Source organism: Gobio gobio, assembly GCF_949357685.1.
Source record: "Gobio gobio genome assembly, chromosome: 21".
In the NCBI taxonomy this organism is placed as follows: domain Eukaryota; kingdom Metazoa; phylum Chordata; class Actinopteri; order Cypriniformes; family Gobionidae; genus Gobio; species Gobio gobio.
Window position 1 is genome coordinate 25,889,659 of NC_137117.1, and position 23,472 is coordinate 25,913,130.

Below are 23,472 nucleotides of genomic sequence, written 5' to 3' on the forward strand. Positions count from 1 at the left end.
CTGACAGGTAATCACTTTATTGATTTTCAGTTGATATGCTGATAAAATATAACTACATGTACAAAGATTAAAAGGCACTTCTTCCTCCGTGTTTCAAAGGCATTGTGTAAATTAACAATAAATGTGCATGTTGTGGCTTGTGTCCTGAATGCAAATTTTGCCCAGCTAGGTGCATCTTAGTATATACAGAGAAAAGTGAATACAAAGAAATGAGATTATGACATACTATATACATATAGGAAAAAAGGCATATTATACGTTTATACATTTAAATACAATATACTATACATATAAATCATGCTTTAAAAATACATCATATATGTAATGTACAGTATTAACTTTGCATTAAGAACGAGGGAAGAAAATCCCTTGTAGAAACACTTCACAGTACATTTGCCATTTTGGTCACTAGATAATAAACTGTTGTATCCTCGCTTCCCCTGAGCTACAGATCTCATTTCTATTTAAATGAACATGAGATATCTGCGGCAGCAGAATGAAAACAGATTTGGAAGACAGAAAGCCTTTCGCCTAAAGTGCTGAGCTAAACCGGTGACAGAAAGTGCGTTTGTGTTCCATGCTCTGTGGGTTTTGTGCTTGTGACCGCAGTCCCCTGTAATCCGTGAAGGCGCTTGGTCAAACAAGAAGGCTGAGCGTAAGGCTCTGATGTAACTCTAACAACCACAACATTCAGCCTTGTGCATTTAAATGTATAGCAGCAGATGCAGGATCATAGTACCTCTTACTCCTCGCTGCCCTCCAAGGTTTGGGGGCTGGTGTTTTCCTCCCTGTGTGAAGACGTATATGCATTTGCTCTGTTCTGGGACACTGATTCTGAGCTCCAGTGTCTATCCTGACCTTTGCAGCACAGCAGAGCCACCAGTCGTAAACGAATCGAGGGAGTGAACAGCACAAACATAATGCAGTTCGCAGCTCCTTGAAAGGTGTTTCCAATTCCCTATTAAAAAAATGAAATCAGAATCATTGGGTTGCCGAATGCAATAAGGGCAAGTATAGATAAATGACTTTGATGAAGTACACAAATAAACTGCATGAGGCTTAGGAGAATTGGACTTCAGGTAGAAGAAATTTAAGTTTATTTCAGGCTAACTAAGTGGAACCAGGTGACTTACGTGCAAGGTCACCAGTACTGGGTTGTGCCCTGCAGGGGAGTCAGTCAGCAGGAGCAGGAAGCGGATGGTGCTCCACACGCGGAGTATGACGAAGATGATGGGGATGAGGGTGAGCTTCCTGTCTGCCATGGAAGACAGCGAGTGAGAGACAGGGCTGCTGGACAGGATGGGACGGTACTCAGACAGGGCTGCATGCTTAAAAACATCACAAAGAGAATAAAAATTAATATTTAGTATTAAAGTTATAGCTCTCTTAAAAAAAAAATTCTGACTTACATATGACTGCATAGAGTAACATTGTCATTTATTTTAAAGAAATGAATACTTTTATTCAGCAAGGATGCTTTAAACTGAACAAAAACAAAAGATGTCTATTTCAAATAAATTGTTATTTTTGAATATTCTATTCATCATAGAATCCTGAAGAAAAAAATCATAATTTGTACAAAAATATCAAGTAGCTCAACTGTTTTCAACATTGACAGTTATAATAAATGTTTCTTGAGCAGCAAATCATCATATTAGAATGATTTCTGAAGGATCATGTGATACTGAAGACTGGAGTAATGATGCTGCAAATTTAGCTTTACCATCACAGGAATACACAACATTTTAAAACATATTAAAATAGAAATCAGTTACTTTAAATTGTAATAATATTTCACAATATTCATGTTGTTTTTTCATCAGATCAAAATTTCTTTTAAAAATATTAAAGATCTTACAGACACCAAATTTTGAACAGTAATTCAAATGATGACAGAATGTTGGTTTTTAGCTGACCTGTCAATTTAAAAGTGTATTGAAAGTGTCTGGCAGACCTCAAACCCGAAAAGTGATAATAAATTTTTTATTTTTTATTTCCAAGGAAACATAAACATGTGGTTTGCAGAATGCAGTTGGGCTAATATGACAAGAATGTCAGCCAGTCTTTAATATTATTTGCATACTTAATTCCAACAATGACTTTTAATGGGCTCCCACCCCTTTTTACCGGTGATTTACATTACTTATCCAATTGATTTTTTATTTTATTTTAAAGATTGAAAGTCACTCACAGTTTATAGTAATTAAAATATTTTATAGCTCAGCATAACTAAAAAAAACTTTGATGACCTTTTAAAATTGTAATAATTTCCATGACATTTCCATGCCTAGAAATGACTACTTTATGATATTATTATATTTCCCAGATACATTAACTCACCTATTGAGTTTATGAAAATGTCATGCAAAACTCTGCTAAGCTGTAATGTTAAACTGTCTGTGATGAGCAGTGGTGGACTTACTGCTCTATTAATGTGAATCTTAATAAGGATGTACAGGATTGGCAGTGTGACATAGGCAATGAACTCCCAGATCTTTCCCGTGAGCAGCATCCACAGCACATGGTCTTCAGCCTGGATGTTCACCCAGCACCAGCCTACGGACACTTCAGAGGCATCATAGCCGATCTTGTGCAGGGACAGGGCTGCCACAGTGATGGCGAAAGGAACGCCCCAGCTGACACAAACCACAAAATCACAAGATCAGACTGGAAACACAGGATACACAAGCAAGTTCATGAGAGCCAGCCTTATCATCCAAAATTGATATTATAGTCTGTAGATTTTGTCTTCTTGAAGCTAAAGGAATAGGATTCTAAAGGCAACATATTATAAAAAGGAATATAAATAATCTCTTATCCATTCCTAAATTCCTTTAATATATAAAGGGAGTAAATTATCTCGTGACTACCTGTAAGTTAAATCAAAAGATAAGCATGACATATGCACATGGACATTTTATTTTCGATTATATAAGCAACCATGGAAAGTTTTCACATTTTCCCATACTATTAAAGTGAATGGTGACTCAGTCATTCTTCAAACATTTGCTTTCGTGTTTCACTGAATAAAGTCATACAGGTTTGGAACATCATAATGGTGCTGAGTAAATTTTGAGGCAACTGTTCCTTTAAGACCTTCCTGACAGTGAAGAAATGCTTCGAAGAGTTTACCTGATAAGATGAAAATACAGCACCAAATTGTCGGCCTGTCTCTGGCTGGACTTCACAATAAAAACGTACAGGTAGATAGCAATAGCCACGGTCCAGAAGAATGAGCTGGTGTTCGCGAATGTGGAAATTGCTCCTTGCGCAATACAATCCCCAGAATCAGAGTCAAAAATCCGCAAAACTCCGTAAAAGTACGAGAGTGCAGACAGAAGGTCAGAGACCGACAGATACACGAGCAGTTTCCTCGGTGTAGTTCTCAGATCGAGCCAAAGAACATATGTGCATATGATTAAAAGTGACCCAAAAAACGAAAGTATACATGATGACAGGATAACAACTTGTTCGTAAACATACACGTTGGTCTGGTGCGTCTCGGCCATAGTTTTGTAATACTTTAAAATCTATCGGCGCCTCGTTTGTTTGTTCAGTTTTGGTCTTATTTTCTTTTCAATCTTCTTGTAAAGAGATTTCCAGTCCACTTTCCCCCTGACGAAGCATTACCACGAGAACTAGACGGGCTTTAAGATCCAGCGATGTAAGACGCTTTATAAAAGCCAGTCAAGCAGCTTCTCCACAACAGCTGAGGCAGTGAAACATGTCTTGACAATAACAACAAATCGAAACATATTGAATTTTGGCGCCATTCTTCTTATCAAAACCAGATTGCTTTTTATAAAAAAGACCATACATACCCTAACATTTACAATCTAAACTGACGAACTATGATTTGTTTTTTCGCTGAACAGAACCGTTTCAGAAGGTAAAATCAGTAGTAGCCTACCGGGGACTGATTCATCAAGTGATTTGAATCGCTTGAAACAAATCACTAAAAAGATTCATACAGAATGGTTCACTGATTCGTTTAGTGACTCTTTCTGTTGGTTTCACCGTCACGACAGTAGATGGAGTATGGCAAGCCGTTTTGACTTTTAATCATTCACAGGATATGAATTCTTGATATCAATTTTCACTAGTTAAAATGCTTATTTTTGATATCAGGAATTTGATTTCTACTAGGCTGGTATACAACATTTTGATACCAGGAATTAGTCTACATTTCCACTAGTAAAAATGTTAATTATTGATATCAACAATGATGTCCTCACTCGCAGAAATCGAATTCTTGATATCAAGAGAATTACATTTCAACTAGTGAAGCGATCCTTCTTGATAGGCTATCTGTAATTTTATTTTCACTAGGCTAGTGAAATGTCACCATAAGCTGCCATTCAAATTCAATTGTTGATATCAAGAATTAATTTCTTACTAGTTGAAATTCCAATTTCACATATCAGAAATTACACTTTCTGCTTCCAATTTCTGTTTGCATATACTTTATCACAGATGAAGGGACATAACAGACATTGTCATATAATACTTGATGTATTTGTGAGCATTAGTGGAGCTAAAGGTTTTTGAATAAAAACGAAACACACGTGATTGTTGTCATACGGTGAATCCGGCAAATTGCGGAACAGCTGTGTTGTCATCACAGCTCGTGCAGCTATTCTTGAGAAGCTGCGCAGAATGAACCAGCCGGCTGCTCTCGCGGCACTTTGATGCAATACTTCACTGTCATGTGGCGCTGCCGCTGTTTCAAGTCGATCGGTCAATGCGGCGCTGTATGAAGTCGAACAAGCCTGTTTTTACAACTTGATTGGAGTCCACCTGTGGTAAATTCAGTTGATTGGACATGATTTGGAAAGGCACACACCTGTCTTTATAAGGCCCCACAGTTAACAGTGCATGTCAGAGCACAAACCAAGCCATGAAGTCCAAGGAATTGTCTGTAGACCTCTGAGACAGGATTGTGTCAAAGCACAGATCTGGGGAAGGGTACAGAAAAAATTCTGCAGCATTGAAGGTCCCAATGAGCACAGTGGCCTCCATCATCCGTAAATGGAAGAAGTTTGCAACCACCAGGACTCTTCCTAGAGCTGAGCGATCGTGGGATAAGGGCCTTAGTCAGGGAGGAGACCAAGAACCCGATGGTGACTCTGACAAAGCTCCAGTGTCTCTCTGTGGAGAGAGGAGAATGTTCTAGAAGAACAACCATCTCTGCAGCACTCCACCAATCAGGCCTATATGGTAGAGTGGCCAGACGGCAGATGACAGCCCGCCTGGAGTCACCTGAAGGACTCTCAGACCATGAGAAACAAATTTCTCTGGTCTGATAAAACAAAGATTGAACTCTTTGGCCTGAATGGCAAGCATCATGTCTGGAGGAAACCAGGCACCACTCATCACCTGCCACCTGGCCAATACCATCCAGTGAAGCATGGTGGTGGCAGCATCATGCTGTGGGGATGTTTTTCAGTGGCAGGAACTGGAAGACTAGTCTGGATCGAGGGAAAGATGATTGCAGCAATGTACAGAGACATCCTTGATGAAAACCTGCTCCAGAGCGCTCTGGACCTCAGACTGGGGCGAAGGCTCATCTTCCAACAGGACAACGGCTCTAAGCACACAGCCAAGATAACAAAGGAGTTGCTACGGGACAACTCTGTCAATGTCCTTGAGTGGCCCAGCCAGAGACTTGAACCTGATTGAACATCTCTGGAGAGATCTGAAAATGGCTGTATAATGACGCTCCCCATCCAACCTGATGGAGCTTGAGAGGTCCTGCAAAGAAGAATGGAAGAAACTGCCCCAAAATAGGTGTGCCAAGCTTGCATCATACTCAAAAAGACTTGAGGCTGTAATTGGTGCCAAAGGAGCTTCAACAAAGCATTGAGCAAAGGTTGTGAATACTTATGTACATGTGATTTATTTAGTTTTTTATTTTTAATAAATTTGCAAAGATTTGAAGCAAACTTCTTTCACGTTGTCATTATTGGGTATTGTTTGTAGAATTTTGAGGAAAATAATAAATGTAATCCATTTAGGAATAAGGCTATAACATAGCTAAATGTGGAAAAAGCGATGCGCTGTGAATACTTTCCAGATGCACTGTACTTTGTTAAAAATATAAATTCCTGAGACTAATTCGTGAGTCATGGAACCAACTGTTTGCTAAAAACAACAAACACCAAATTCGACCGAAACAAGTAGGCTATTGTGCTTTATTAAAAGAGACTCTAGAGAGAATGTTTAACCTTTTCTCTCATGACGGTAAAGCAGATCTATGGTTTTTCATTCATTCATTCATTCATTCATTCATTCATTCATTCATTCATTCATTCATTCATTCATTCATTCATGTCAAAGATTAATTCCGAAACAAACACCACTAGAAAGCGCTTACTATATAGACTCCAAGATTCAAATTGTTTTTTCTTCAGATCTTTAATCCTTGTCAACCAAATGTCATTCATCCAGTAATAAGCCATTATTAGTGATGGCTCTAGTTCATTTTAAACATCTTCATTCCAACATTCCAAATGGAACTGTGAGAGAATTACGCAATAGGGTATTAAATGTGCAAGCAATGCGCCATTACAAATGTGTCTGCAATTATTGACAATACATCTGCAATCACTACAATACACCAATAGATGGCGTAATGTGCACTTCCATCAAGCTGTTGGTCACCCACAAGATGTTGGTCATTTTCTTTTCTTTTCTTGAAACAACATATTTTTAACTTAATCAAGATTGCATTGCATTAACCTCATTATATCAAGTTTTTGGAGCTTGCTGGAATGTTTGTACTGTGTTGCCACTTTTGTCAACAAAAAAAACCCCTTTGTCTGTATCCCATTATATTTCAGTTTCCAGCAAGAGTTTTGTTTCCATTGGTCTATTATTTAGGCCAGGATTAATTTTAGGTAGATGCATCTCCTTTCATCTCACTGTCACAAATAGAGCAATGATGTTTAAGCTCCCAGAGAACGGCAGCATTCTGTCCCAATGTGGTGCATCATAAATAGAAAGAGGAGAAGAGAAAAGAAAAATCAATGCATTGCTTGATCCTCCATTAAAGGCAACCCCTAGTTTTCTTCTTGTAACCTCGGTAAGCTGTGCATTCAGAGTGATATTAATTTCAGCGTCTCGTATTCCAATTACTCCATGAGTATTATAATTCATAAAGTGTGGCAGTGTCTTTTTGTCTGTTAACTATACTCTTAAACTTGACAGACCTCACCAACATAAATATGACAGCGGCACTCTGTATTCTCCTGCCATGCATTCACAATTAATTAAATCAATACCCAAATTCTGCCAGTAAGGTGTGAAATGCGGCGTAAAAGTTGTTGAAAGTGAGCAGAAATGATGAGGCTTTCAGCAGAAGGCATTGCTATATTGTTATATTATCACATTAATAAAATATATTTTGTTGTATTATATGTTGTGTAATCCAATGAGAGGGATTTAGTAAAAACATCTATTTTGTATTCTGATATGTGCGTCTCTGAACAACATTAGGACTGGTTAACAACACAAATTCTTTCATATCCAAATAAAAGTACTGACACAGTCTGGCTATATTATTCATACAACAGAAACAACGTAATACGTTTCCCCCAAAATTTGTCATTGCTTTTGTGTTGTCTGCGGCTTTAAGATCCAATCCAGCAAGTGACTAAACTGGCCAATAGGACAGTTATCCATATACAGTTCACTTGGGTTCATTTGCTATCATGTCTATTTGATAAATATATGTTGTTAAACATACCTTTTAAAGTAACATTAATATGTCTGTGTATTAAATATGTTAAGGCTACACTGTTGCATCACATTACAATCACATTTTCAGTGCTTTGTAAAAGCTTTGATTTCCAGCTTTCCGGACAAGTTCACACTTATTGCCACCCTGATGTGATTACCTCAAAACCTCAAGTGAGTTACGGGCGTTTCATTCACCTGCTCAAACCGCCCTTTTGATGGTCAACAAATGAAACCAAAACACTAATGAAATTCCCTGAAAATGAAACTAATACACACAAATTGCTTTAAAGATGATTCTAAACAGAAACCAGAAATAGAGAAACAACACATGACAATAATGACGACATTTTAAAAACTTTTTTTTATTGTTTGGAAAAATGCATTCATATATTATTATCATTAAAATACAGCCTATTAAAAATACATCTGTTTCAATATTAATTAAAACAAATATTAATATATATATATATATAATATATTTTAAATTGATGTTAAACACTTAAATTATACATATTTTACATTATACAAATGAACGTGTATTTTTATATATATATTTAAAAAATATTCTAGAAATATTCTCAAACCAGAATATGTATTTTCGTTCATCATTATGATAATGCATTTTTAGTCCGTTAGCTAACTTCATAAAGAACATATTGCAACACAATGTCATATGAATATGTCATCAGACTGTAGGTTATATTGGCCAAGTATAAACGTCACACCATGTCATGGCAATACTGAAATCTGGTCAGCTGATATTCACAATAACACTTGACTAAATCACTCCTGATCTCATGGAAGAGAGAGAAAAAAGAATGGTTTGATCTAAACTATGACAACAACGTCATGGAAAAAATGACAAAAGATACTGTAAGCATGAATCAGTCTTTCACTTGAAACGCTTGTGAAATCTCTGTATGTTTTAGCGGCAGTGACAAAAAAAAACAAAAGCTGACACTCACAATTAGAAGAAGAATGAATGGGAAGAGAAGCTTGATAATTCTTTCTCTTTTCTTGTCTTTCTCCGGGCTCTTAGTGCGGGTGGGCAGCGGTGAGTGCGTGAGCGGGGTCGGATGGATGGGCCTCCCAAGGTGACGAGTTTCTGCGGCAGTATACTTGCTGATTGCTTCGTTCTCACTCCACACAACAACCAGCTAAGACACTGCCAAAGAACCACTCACAGCAGCACCCCTCATCCCTCACTCGCTCGCTCTCCTTCCATCACTTCAGCATCTCTCGCCATCATCTGTTGGTGACTGTAAAGGCTCCTCGTATATGACTCTCCCGTCTCCTGCAGGTGAGCTCTGGACACTTTAATACTCTGCTCATGGAATGTCCAGAGTTCTTGTATGACAGCCAGGGACAGAGGTAGATTTCCCCTTACCGAATAAGCCTTTGTTCTGCTTTCACTTTCCAAGAGATGACAGTAGGTAACAGGCCGCCTGAAAACACAGAAAACATCTCATACTTCCAGTTTATTCCACCTCACCACAGCTGCATATGAAAACAGAACTGTGTGACATAACAAAGGGAATGACAGCATTCAGAAACATTTTCTCAGTCAGTATTTAGTTCAAATAAACAATAAAAATAGAATATAAAATTAAAAAAGTATAACAATAAAAAAATTCATGAATAAACCCTTCATTTACGAAATAAAACAATTGAAATGTTTATGTTTTGTCATTTCTAATCAATTTAATTCATCTTGTTTTAAGTATAAATCTCACAAAATGTAGTGAGGTTCATAAATACCTGCTTCAAATATAATTTTTATATTTATATTTTATATTTATTTTATAATAATATTTTTTTTTTACTGGAAATTAAGACAAAAGTACTGATTAAGATTTTTTATTTTCTTTGCAGGGCACCTAAAAAATTAGATCAAAGTACAAAGGGACAATGATGACTGTACTGACGGTAGAAAGTACCAAAAATCACAGTTAGCTGCGTGACATGCAATATTATTGACTTCCAGTTTAGCATTCAATAAAAAGCTATGACCCGCAACACTTACCTTCAATAATCACAAGACAGACAAAAACAAACCCTGAGGATACACTGACGTAGCACTCTTCCCACAATTTACGACAGTAAGGCTAGCTTGCTAAGACTCCCTCCAGTGTAAACAAACCTTTAAAGCTTATATCTGAAAGAGAAAGACTCAATCCTTTGAAAAAAAAGAGAGTTTGAGAGACTGCCACACCTCAGGGAGGGGAGAGCACACCTTCCTTTATTACTTATATGAACTATGCTCACCCTCTACACCGCAAATAGAGCCGTGACTCACTTATTCTCAAATAAACGCTGAATCTAGGTTCAAAGGGTTCAGCCTATATTTGCCTGTAAGAAATTGAGAACGGATGCGTGTGAAAGAGCGAGATCGCTCACACGAGTGTGTCATATGTTTACGAGTTAGATTACTGCAGGGTTTGGTCCGGTCCCTGATTTGTTGTTCACCTACAGAAGCACTGTGAAGGCCCTATCTGTTGGTATTCCCCACAGTGCAGCTATTTTGGGTAGACAGCCTCTCTCTTAAGGGCTCTGCCAGAAAAAAGGGCCTCTGCTCACTTAGCAAGAGGGCTTAGAACAGAGTGGGAGAGAGTTAGCGTGTGCGTGGGAGAGCGGAAGAGTGAGGAAGAGAAAGCGGAGGCACAATTAAAGAGAAATAAAAAGTGAAAGAGAGAAAGAAAGTGATGGTCGTGTGGCTGCCGGTGACAGCTAAATCAGATCAGGGTCTTGAAATGCAGTAGAAGCGCTTGCAGCATTAGATGTGCGCCACACCAGGCTTAGTCACTGTCATCAGACGCTCGAAATCCCATACTCAAGCAATAAGGGCTAGTGCTGTTTGGTGACAAGTTATGGCACGTAATAAGTCCACAGTGCTGAGTTGCCAAGCGCACGCATGCACGTTAACCCTTGAAATGAGCATTTGCCTATGAAAACAGGTTGAGGTCAAGAGAGGCCTAAGTAGCGCCTGTGATATTATCTTTGTTCTCTACTCTTCTGTCCGAGCTAGAGGCACCAGTAAAACCTTTTTACAGCAACTGCTGATACAATATTCCGTTGCCTCCGCAGCCTTATCTGAGTCTGAGCAAACACACCTGTAATTATGAGACTATTTCAGTAACAGCCCTGCGCTGACTGCTACAGTACCTCACATGAATGCTGACATCACTGTGGGACAAAGGGAGGGGGGTAGAAACAGGGTGAGGCTTTCCTAGAAGAAACTTCCAGCAGCTTCCTTTATTTCTACATTTTACCTAAACTATTAACAAACTATGACAGTAACATATTTATATATATTTGGGGGGGATTTCTTTGACTGGTTTGCAAGGAAGTACAAACAGTAAATGTAAAGTTTCACCGAATTTCTAGATTTCTAGAACTAAAATTCTAGAACTATATTCATATATATATATATAATTGTAATTATAATGTATTTTTTATTAATAATTTTTCATTTATTTTTAAAATACAAATTCAAGATATATATATACTTTTATGTAACATATATTTCAATATTTCTGTGTGTGCCTATATGTATATATAATAAATAATATATTATAAATATAAATACACACACACACACGTTGTGTTTTCATGTTTTATGGGGACTTTCCACAGGCGCAATGGTTTTTATACCGTACATACCGTATATTCTATCCCCCTACACTGCCCCTGCCCCTAAATCTACCCATCACAGGAAACATTCTGCATTTTTACATTTTCAAAAAGCATCACTTAGTCTGATTTATAAGATGTTTTCCTCATGGGGACCAAAAAATGTCCCCACAAGGACGAGGATTCGGATATTGCCATCTTTGTGGGGACATTTTGTCCCCATAATGTAGGGATTACCAGTCCACACACACACACACACACATATATACACACACACATATATATATATTATATATATATATATATATATATATATATATATATATATATATATATATATATATATAGCTCTGGAAAAAATTAAGAGACCACTTAACATTGAGAAATCAATGTTACATTTTTTCCAGAGCTCTCTATATATAAACATGCTTATTATATAAACATGTTATGTTAAAAAATTAGCCATGCAAGTTTGTTTTACAAGTAAATGTTACTTTAAGGATTTTATTTAAAGTAATACAGTAAAGTATTAAGTAATACCGAGACAAAAATACCGATTATAAAGTATGTAGCCAATTAGAATGTACATCATAATTTCAGTTTTTGTCTGAGTGTTGACAACCTGTCAGTCCTGCTTGGCTACCTTTTTAGTTACTGGATGTGTATAGCCTATCACATCAAACGTGGGTGTTTTATGCGATATAACATGACAGGACGCACACTAAATGACATATGACATCCCCACACTGATACATATTATCAGATTAAAGGCTTTGAATTCTATCAGCCAAAAGTGTCATTAGACCACATCTGAAGGCTGCTTAGAGGAAATCTGATCGGCTCTTTGGACACACAAAGATAAACAGATGCACCCATGGATGAGCACACAGCTGTCTGACGGTCTTTAGAAAAAGAGGAACGCTACATGTATGCCACCCAAACCAGCACAGAGGTATAAAATCATTATATCACATGCAGTGCCTTGTAAAAGCATTCAGACCCTCACATACCCACACACACACACACTCATACACAAACACACGCCTCGTGATCTGGTTTCTGCTGCAGTTGCTAAATTGCAGTGCTGTGTCCCTGTGTCTGTCTCGTGAGGGCGACGGCTTGCTGAGGCCACATGATGGCAGGAATTCCTGGCTGCTTTAGGCCTGATGTAATCTCTAATACAGGCTTTCAGGAAGCAGGGGAAAAACATACGCGCATACACACACACACACACACACACACACACACACACACACACACACACACACACACACACACACACACACACACACACACACACACACACACACACACACACACACACACACACACACACACACACACACACACACACACACACACACACACACACACACACACACACACACACACACACACACACACACACACACACACACACACACACACACACACCTGCCAGCTGGCACTGCCGTGTGCCTGTACGCCTCTGACACACTTCAGAACCAAGAAACACAAGTGCTGCATTAACTCACAGATCAAATTAATGTGTTTACAGGTCACAAAGTTTGTCTGAACTAGTTTAACTGTTTAAGTGAACCGGGAAAATCTGAATGTCTAAAAAATGTATACATTTCAAATAAATACAGTGAAATAAGTAGTAGAGGAGCAAACCACTATGTATCTGATGTATATAGCATCATTTAAAGGGACAGTAACCTAAAAATGAAAATTCTGTCACTATATACTTGTTCCAAACCTATTTCTTTCTTTTCAAAAGAAGATATTTTTAATAATAATAAAAAAAAAAGACATTTCTTAAAATATCTTCTGTTGTATTTCACAGAAAGGCATACACTTTTGGAAAGACATGAGGGTGCATGAATTCATAACTATATCCTTTTAAATATGCACTTTTTTCTTTAGATTTCTAAAATCTTTTCCACATTTTGGCAACATATGTCAAACATGTCAAAGCACTACAGTTAGTACTGAAACTAAAAACTGTATATCAACAAGGACAGTTCAAATTTGGAATAACTAGAATCAAACACTCTTACCTTACTGCTGAGTCAGGGTCTCCCATCATCTTCAGGACATCTGGATATGTTTCTGTGAAAGAAGCACTTTGTTATTTTACCACCGTCTGCACTGTTGTTTTCTCGCCCTCTTTCTCCCACGGTTGTGTCACTATGTCTATAGTACAGCATTCATTTCATTCCTCGAACTTAATCATCTTAAAGGGAAAGTACTGCTAAATGTAACTGGCAAAACTTCTCATGTTTGTTCATTTATTGAGCTAATTAAACTATTTCTGTGCCAGCAAGTTCCCCTCTGTTATTTTTGTTCAGTTGTTGGTATTTCACTGTTAGAAATATTATAAAAATTGCATTTTTTAACGTTAAACAGGGCGGGTTAAGTCACTGGGAAACCACAGAATGAGTAGAGCTTAACTCAATCAACAAATACAATTTTAGGGTCAGAAATGAATTTTCCCACTACATACTTTTTTATATTTTACGTTTAAGATGCCATATTCTTCAAACCATCGAAAATATACTTCTCATAATTGTATGTGTGGGTGTGTTCACACTTTGCAGGGTTGGTTTGAACCCTGGTGCGCACCAAACAAGCGAACCAAGACCCCTGAAAAGTGGTCTGAAAAGCATCGTCATAGGAGCTACGTTGCCCATTACAGTTTGGTACAGGCATCAGATGCAGCAGATCTTTGTTTGTGTGCAACGGAGGAATTCCAGGAACTGTTTTGACTCCTTTACACATTTTATAAGCCCTTCACAAGTCTTCAGCTGGTCAAAAGCCATCATATGTACGCACATACACATACACGCACATGCATTGTTTTGCATGTTTGGTATGTTCCGTGCAAAATGCGTTTTTTTTGGTGTACCTTTAGGTTCGGTCTTAAAAATGACAGCGTGAACACTAAGCGAACCAGGACTAAATGTATTATTTTCTTTTTTTGGTCTGGATCAAAAGAACCAAGAGAGCCAAATTACAAGTTTGAACACATCCTAACACTTAAATTGAACTTATTTATCAAAATAAATTGACAGTGTGAATAAATTAGGCTGTTAGCTGTAGATTTAAATCCATATCAAAACCTTATATAATGTGCAATGTATATAATGTATATAACTAAATTAAGAAATATATCAGACATTAAAAAAATAAACAATAATAACTTCTTCAATTTCGGGGACATTTATTAGCATTTTTGACCTTAGCCCTTATTAGGTTCTGACCCTAATAGCAATAGATAATATTTCAGAACAAGAATGACTAACAATAGGCAAACAGTTTCACTAAATAAAAATATCTTAAAATGAAAGAAGAGAAAAAGGAGGGAAACTGGAAAAGGTCATAGGGGACTGACAGGCGAAAAACAGTTTGTTTACCCCAAAAAAGCTAGAACCTCAAGTCTTTGCAAGGCTATATGGGGAGACAAAGTGCAAACATTGCATTTCTAAACAATATCGGTTTACTCAAGGGACTGTTGATCAATGCAAGCTCTATTTGTAGAGCTAGAATACATTAATAATTCACACAGCCCACCTTTCAGCCAGTAAAATACATTACTATCAGCACACTGATGCTTCTGGCAACAGCAGAAGTGCTTACGAGTTAACCACTGGTTCATGGGAGTAACCAACACTTTGGTAGACACCAAATAAATGTACAGACATCAGTGAGTACAAAAAACAAGACTGGCAAAACATCTCACCTTCTGCCTCAGGGGTCGTGTCATCAGAAGACCAATCAGCCGTGGTCAGGACAGAGATCTTTCAGAGAGGGAAGAAAAACTTTATACAGTTCATATACGTTTGTTCAGACAACACAAAAGTCGCAAAGGGATCCATTATTCTTCCAATGCTTCTGATTGATTTTCTCTATTTTTAAGGTCAGCAGTATTTGTTCATGGAGCACCAAAGGCGATGAGTGCAGAGTCATTAAACAATTGATCAATAACGTCTGTGAAAATCAGCTTACATTTAAACACAGAGGCGGAAATGATGTGACTCTTAAAGAAATGAATTAATGACAGAGACACCAATGATTTTTATAGCCTTTACATTTCAGTTTAAACTGCAGCTCATAAATCAAAACACATCAATTTTGTAGCCAATGACACTGTATCTTTGTGTTTTAAATATTTTTAAAATATTTAAAAAACAAATTTTTGCATTTAGTTTTCCAGTAGTAGTTTAGTTTTTTTTAAGCATGGATTTTACGGCATTTTGTTAGATTTATGCCCAAAACAAGAAAGAAATTGCCTATGGCGTAAGAAACAAGACATGTTTTTTAATGGAAACGGTATACATTTACTGAAAAATTATTGTATGCATTCATTGTAATGATGTACTTTTAAGTACGCTGTAATTATAAAATAGCAAGAGCATTTTGAATTAAAGTACTTCTATTCTTAAATAAGCTACACCTGAGGAGTGACACACTTACCTGGGTGTTGTCAGTTCAGTCTCAATATCCATACATGTCGATAGTGTGCTGTTTTTGTCTTACACCGGTCAGTTGGATGAGAAATAGTTACTGGTGCTGACCGCAGGTCTCAACTCCCTCCTGACAAGCCGGTACAAGTCAAGGCATGTTCTTGTTGCTCTGCACAGCGCCCTCTGCTCAGAGAACTGGAGGAGGAGCAAAGAGAGAAGAGAAGACTTAGCATCAGAGGTGACAGGACAAATCAGAGATACCCCTCTCTCTCAGAGGTCACTGTACTGTCCTTACAGGCAGGAGCATGTTCAGTCACTGCGCAATACAACACATGAATAAGTCACTTAGACGGGATGTGTAAGCAAAGTTATGTGGCATGCACAAGAAAACGATTATGCCAAATTCAATAAATTAACATGATGGCTATTATGTGGTAAAGTGGTAAAACTACTAGATTTCATTCACATTTACACTTATTGTAAATGTATTCAACCCATTCATGTGGGATTAAAAATTAAAGTATATCATAGCAGAATTGCCCCAGTAGAATTTCCTATGCTATTTTATAAGATATTTTGTTAAACATTTCAACTGAAACCATTTTTAAAAAAAAAATACGATTAAGAGAGGGCATAACATAAGCGTAGTAGAATTAATAAATCTATTATAGCATAAACGTAGTACAATTAATAAATCTATTAAAACATAGCATAAACGTAGTACAATTAATACATCTATTAAAACTTTTAGGTTTTCTTTTAAAACAGTATTAGAAGAGTGAGTGTCTTACAAACCCAATACTGTTAACTTTTAACCATGCACAATAGAGCAGATCTGTTTTAGTCAATGACACGCAGTAAGTCCAGATTGTTCCCTGAGGGAGATCTTCATGGGACCCTGCACTGCTCCCCCTGGTGGTGATGTTCTTACTGCACCAAAGTTCAAATTGAAGGTATGTCCTGTTCTGCTATAAGCTCATTTTAATTATATAAAAAAATATAACAAATATAAAAAATAATCAAAATATTTCAAAATGATATCTGTATCTAAAATATTGTATATGTAATTTCAATTAATAATTTTTTTCAAATAATAATAATAATGTATAAAGTAATATACTGTATGTATCTGAAAATAAAATAATAATATTAATAATAATATAACAATTAATAATGCATTTTAAAACTTGTTGGACAGAACATAAAAAACAGCATAGCATATTACAAATACATGCTAAATGTGCAATTTTGCTTAATCAAATGATTGAATCAGATTCACAGAGAATCTTTACACAAATATGTATCACTTACCCAAATCCTCAGTGGAATGCGAATCCACACAAATCATTTGTCAGATATTAGCCAGCACTGATGTATGTAGCAATGAAACACAAACCCTAATTAAAGTAAAGCACCAGAGCAGTAACGCACAGAGCCCAGTGCTCTAGAGAAACTTCATCACCAGGCAGAGTTGCAGTGCAGCGGCACAGCTCAGCATCACAGTAAATGTAATGCTGTGGCCTCCCTCTCTCTCTCTCTCTCTCTCTCTCTCTCTGCAGTATAGTCAACTGTATGTTACAGTCCTAGGACTGCACTTCACTGGATTGCAGCAGTCCAAGACTGATGACCTTACCAATAAAAAGAGCAGAGTCACAAATGCCAGCGTTTCCATTTCCATCAGCACACGCCGTCCTGTGGCTCACCTTCACCCTTCTCACTTACCCCTCTTCTGATTGTTTCGCCCCATTATGAGGTGGCCGAAGTAACACAGTTTGTTCTTTCCATCCTTATATGAATGTTGGACATGTAAACTTCCTATTGGTTTTTACAAGACCATGTGGAGTGTCAGCCAGAGCTGAGTGATGGTTTTTGAATGCAGATGCTGCAGTGGCCATTAAGAGGGCGCCAAATTTCGCCGAGCTCTCTCACTGGCCTACTCTCTGCTGCATTGGAGCCTCGTTCCATTTGAGTCATCAAAAAAAAAAAATCTCTTTACGGATCTGAAGTGTTGTACAATGGCGCTTTAAATGGCCGGCAGATTATGTAAAGTAGCTTTGCATCATGTGCAAATATGCTTACAATACTATGAGAGGTTGGGGGGCAAGCGTGGAATCCTTACTCCAGCAAGATCAAAGCTTGCTGCATTGATTACATCATCGGAACTAGAGCACTAGTATGGGACAATGCACCATTGGGTTGGGGGGGGGGGGGGGGGGGGGGGTGAGGTAAGAGGGCTAATCTAGCTGTTCTGTCTTTTTTTCTGTCAGGAGGGCATATCCACAATCTGGGCTGCCAAACTCCAGATGAGCAATAGACTTCCGTAACATCCTTCCATTAACTTGCTTTCTCTGTTTCTCTCTCTCATCGTCCACGTGACCGTGTAGCTGCCTGTCTTGCTGCTGCCACATCTCAGCAGTACTGCAGGAACTGTGCTGCAGGACACTGCAGGGTATCCGCTCTCCCTCACATCCTTACTCTCAATCTGTAACTTTTCATGAGGAAACGGTGATGAAGGAAAAGTAGTCATTTTGCAGGGGGGGGGAAAGGTAAGGCTTGTGCGGTCACATCATTCTGTGTACCTCAAAGCAGATCTCTGGAGAGAATGGGGGAGGAAGAGTAAGAGGAGATGGGAGGATGGGTGTTAAAGAACATCAGGTGAGTGCGGCAATACGCTTTTTGGCTGAGCAGCAGCAACCTCCCTCCCCCCACCCCCCTTTGGTGTGCTCCATGAGAAACTGCAGTTTCTGCTAATGATGTCAGGCAGCGGATCTGACAGTGATATATCACTCCTCACATTCCTACTGTATACAGATCTAATCCTGCCCTATAGCTTGCAATATACACAACCGCGGCCGTTCTTCAACGTCAGTTGGGATGGATGGGTTATGCGCGCAACCTGAGTTGAACTCATCACCGCAGAGTTCATGTGCCGGTAATGAGCACTACGTTCAAACTGAAACCTACACAGTCCGCTAAAGTATCATGACATAATCCCATTACATTTGATAAACATATATGTCTAACACATTAACTCACGTACGTAGGTGGTCAAACTATAACAAACGAAAATCGCAACAGTGTCACGAGATAACCCCGTCAGATTTCATTACACTACAGAGAATTAAAAAAATATGATGCATTTCCCATGTTTAAGCATGTATCAATAGTTGAGAAGCAGAAAAAGACCTGCAGTGAAAGAGTTATGAGTGCCCCCACTGCTTTATTTGAGTCACTCTCACTTGTTCTCGGATGGGACAGTTAGTAAGAGTGTGGCACCGTCCAACAGAGAGTGTGAAACACACACGTTAATAAACACAGTTGACCCTTATGCACCTGGCTAAACCGTTCTGTCAAAATCTTCTGTCCGAGTACCCCAAGAGTCTATGGTGGTGACAGTTGCTAGCTGACATACGCGCACACTGCGCTCTGTCCTCCCTAGGCCGTCCTAAAACGTTACTTCCTTTTTCCCATCTGCTGCAAGTTCTTTAACTCTTTCCCTTCCTGGCATTCTGGATGCAAGACAAACTGCAGCATCAGTACTTCAAGCTAGACAACACAACAAAGTGCAGCAAAGTGTGGCACCCTGAAGCAAAATATGTCTGGCCTACATCTTTTATTTATGCCTGTAGGCGTAATTTCTATACCGGCACTGATCCTAATTCAAGCTTGTGCGCCTTTTCTTCCTGTGCTAAGTGCTCTCGCTGGTATCCCGCATGCAACTGCGTGTGCTAAGATTAACAGTAAGACCGCAGTAGATCACACATCATGTAGGTCAATGCAAACGGGTCCTTTAAGACCTATAAGAGCAGGTGAGTGAATTATTCTGCAATTAGACAGAACACCCCGGTGATTGGGTAAAAAGTTCAACATGCGTCCTCTAGCCCTGCAGAGAAAGACAAACTTCCACATACTCACTCAGCATCCGCTCCTCTCCGGGTCTTGCAGGGATGATGCAAAAGCAGCCGTGTCTTCTCCTCCGGTGGTGTAAAGTTGACTGCAGCATTGCCTGCTGAATGGAATGACATTGTTCGCTCTCTCTCCCTGCTTCATTCTCCTGCTCCCTCTCTCTCTTTTTCTATCTCTTGCTCCCCCTCCTCCTCTCTGCGCGCTCACTGGCAGTACAAACTGCACAGCTCAGCAGTGTTCTCCCACTGCCGCAGCAGCTCCTGCATGAGCCTTGCGTATCCGAGTGTGCCGTGACTTTTAAAGGGGAATGCAACCTCCAGGGTCAGTGTGCGCCTCATCGCCACCCCCCTACACTCCCACTATGACGACCCCCCCACCACCTTCCCCCACAGCAGCTGGTCAAGACATTCCTTAAAAAAAGGTGGTGGTGGAGAGGGGGTACGAAGGAGGGGGGGCATAGAACTACCTCCATTCCTTCGGATTAAACGGGTGACCCTTTTTGAAACTAAAGTGTGCTATGCTCGTAGTGCGGACACCATCCATCTTAGCAGCTGACACTGTCCCAAATCCGCCTAATGAGGTTATGTGGCCGATTTCGTCAGGTGGATTTAAAAAACGATGGATGGTGAATGAAATGAAAATGGCTGTGAGAAAATGTTTGTACCGATGATGACGAAAAAAACCTGAAATACAAAACCAGGATCTTGAGAAACTAGATCTGGAGGTGTTTGAGGTGTATCGTTGCTTCCATTGCAACCAGGAGGTCAACTGTCTGGGAGTGAGAGAGATACATTACCAGCGGTGTGCAACATTATATTGGACAGACCACGAAGCGTTTTGACAATCAAGATGACTGAGGCTTCATGTTCCATTCGTCATACGTTCTAAATCCTGACTTACACGTCGGGAGATCTGACATTACCGTAACTTCTAACTCAGGGGGTTTTGAGAGGGCTGGCCCGCTCTGTGTACAGTAAATCAATCGCAACTCTTTGCATCAGCAAAGCTGGAGCTGCAACCCTGCAGCGGATTTCCCCCCCCATACCCACTCTTATTCCGTAAAGCTCAACGCTTTGAGTCGGAAAGCTTTTACTATAAGCGCCTCAGATACTACTGCAGAAAGCTCACCGAGCTGCATTTACTCCTGTTCAATGAAATACCGGAAATACATGATCAGGAGTGCACTGGTCAGGGTCGAGCTCACAAGACCATGACCTCTGGATAATATATAAATGGCTGCAGCATACTGGGAGCCGGTGGGGGGGCTTTGTAGAAATGGCAGATGTCATCATATCTGTATTGATTGGTGACCTGCGAGTTTGCCCAGTGGAACAGAAAGCGATCGAGCAAAAAACTCAGTGCTGATCTCGCACATCTGCGTGGCTGTGAGCGCACTTTTCAGTTTGTTCTTCAAATCGTTTAGGCAAAAACTTAAAATCACACTTTGGGAGGTAGGGGGAAGTATTAATGAAACATCCTAAACCTTTCACACTGAGCCATTCAAATGATTTATGGTGTTTACTTTCCTCTGTCTCATCTGTGACATCAAAGAAAGATACTCATCATGGACAGAAAATCTGGATGATTACACCTACTGATGCCTTCGTATACAAGTGATAGACTGATATACATTCATATTTTACATTTACATTTTTTCTATTAGCAGATGCTATTATCCAAAGCGACTTTGGAAGGAATACAACATCAGCAATTTATCATAAGGAGGCAGTAACATGAGAAGTGCTGCAATACAAAGCTTCATGATTGTTCAGAGAAGTACAGACTTGAAGAGTATTTATTTATTTATTTATCAGCTGATATTTGGCCATTCTGACATTTGTATTTTAAACATTTCTTTGTAGCCTTAGCAAATATTGTGTAAAATATATGCTTAAATGAAAGAAAAACATTGACATTAATAGTATTCAATTATTTTATATTTATTGTAATACTATAGCAAATAATCATTATAGTCATAAATAGTCTTTAACTAGCAAATATCTGATATATTTGTTCATTTTAACATTTGCAATTGAAATATTTCTGTGTAAAATCAGTGTTCAAATAATTATTTTATTTTTAATGTAATACCATTTGTTCATTTAAACACTTATTTTTACTACATGATATTAGCCCAAAAAATATTTGAACTATATATATAATAGTAATTGTTTATTATATATTATCGGGTCCCTCTCTAGATATCAGCGTCACCCATTAAAAAAAACCTCATATTGAGCAACCACTCGTTTGTGCACATGCACCTCTCAGCACTGCTGGTGCGCTGCGTCTCTTCGCTGAGCATCCTGTGCTGACTTTGACACAGATAGAAATGCCTTCACCAGCATCTCCTTCATGAGCAGTGCATTTTGGTAATGGCATCTCCATTGATAAATAAAACATGAGTGAAGGGCCCTTTTACATGGCTGATCACATTACCCCTCGCCTCACCTGACGCTCTGAGTCAGCTGTCAGAGTGTCCCCTTCCGCCTCCGCACGACTCTGGGATTATAGCTGGTCGTGAATACTCACGGGAGCAGCTTCATCACCAGCATGCGAAAACTGTTCACAGTACACAACTGTACACTAGCTGCACTGATACTTCAGGATGATTTAAACAAAGAGTGAAATAAACATACTGTAGGTCATTTGTTGTGACTCAGTATTCTTTGTGTGAAAATGCAACTGTCAAAGCATTCCTCCACAATGAAAAATAGCACAACAGTGTCAGTAAGATTATGCTGAGTAAAATAAAGATGTGTGAAGAAAACATGTATTTCATTGTGCATCATTTGCAATCAAGCTGTAATTTTGTCAAATATTTCAAATAATTATAACATACACATGGTCGTTCAGAAATCATTCTAATATGCTGATTTGCTGCTCACGAAACAATTCTTATTATTATCAGTTGAAAACAGTTGTGCTGCTTAATATTTTTGTAGAAACCGTGGTACCATTTGTTTTAGGATATGTTGATGAATAGAAAGTACAAAAGAACAGCATTTATTTGAAATCTTTTGTAACAATGATCAAACATGACAGTAAATAATTGTACAATTTACTGCATCCTTGCTAAGTAAAAGTATTCATTTCCATAAAAAAACAAATGACCCCAAACAAATCCTAGCTATGAAAATGCTAGCCTTATAGTACACAAAGGAGTCAGCTATTTTATTTCTAAATGTTTAAAATTTTCACCAGCATCATTTCCATTACAGATTACCGCTTCAAGTCAAACACATGACACTGTGATATAAATGTTTGGGACTTTTCCAATAAATAAATAAAAAAAATGTCAGAATTTTCCTGTGATGAATGCAGAGATGAGAAGTAACAAAGTACAAATACTTTGGTACATAAGTACATTTTTCTGGTATCAGTACTTGCATTTCTTTTTCTGACAACTTTTTACTTTCACTTCTTACATTTTTACATATACAAATGGTAATCAATTCGCCAAAAAAACATGGTTACTATGGCTACTTTTTTATAATAAAACCATAGCTAATTTTCATAAGGGAAATATATGACTCATGATAATGCAATAACGTTCAGTATTAGGATTTTTATATAAAGATATTGTCATGATGTAGTTATAATTGTACTAATTTTGACATTTAGGCAAGATAAAACAATAACACATGGTCATAATGTAATACTTTAATTTTAATTAAAATACATTTATATTACGTGCAAACTAATTGCAATGAGGTGGTTGTTTTGCAAAGGTGGAGACAGTTTTGTTCATAAC

At 38.3% G+C, this 23,472-nt stretch overlaps 1 protein-coding gene and 1 long non-coding RNA gene across 2 annotated transcripts; both read right to left on the bottom strand.

The window, feature by feature from the left end:
* gpr157 (G protein-coupled receptor 157) lies at positions 1–3,949 on the bottom strand. Its single transcript, XM_079802196.1, has 4 exons — positions 3,133–3,949; positions 2,423–2,636; positions 1,134–1,328; positions 1–958 (listed from the first exon to the last, which is right to left on the bottom strand). Exons 1-4 carry the CDS (start codon positions 3,507–3,509, stop codon positions 743–745), a joined length of 1,002 nt encoding a protein of 333 aa, XP_079658322.1. The 5' UTR covers positions 3,510–3,949; the 3' UTR covers positions 1–742.
* Positions 3,950–8,361: 4,412 nt separating this feature from the next.
* On the bottom strand, positions 8,362–15,951 carry LOC307117131. Its single transcript, XR_013815412.1, has 4 exons — positions 15,823–15,951; positions 15,089–15,146; positions 13,407–13,458; positions 8,362–9,182 (listed from the first exon to the last, which is right to left on the bottom strand). It is a non-coding gene; the product is annotated as an uncharacterized lncRNA (long non-coding RNA).
* Between the last annotated feature and the right edge of the window lie 7,521 nt (positions 15,952–23,472).

Excerpts from the sequence above, each read along its gene's own strand:
- gpr157 (XM_079802196.1), bottom strand. The coding sequence starts at position 3,509 with ATGGCCGAGACGCACCAGACCAACGTGTATGTTTACGAACAAGTTGTT. Across the intron at positions 1,329-2,422 it reads AGATTCACATTAATAGAGCA|CATGCAGCCCTGTCTGAGTA; the intron begins GTAAGTCCACCA and ends GATGTTTTTAAG. Across the intron at positions 959-1,133 it reads CAGTACTGGTGACCTTGCAC|GGAATTGGAAACACCTTTCA; the intron begins GTAAGTCACCTG and ends TTTTTTTAATAG.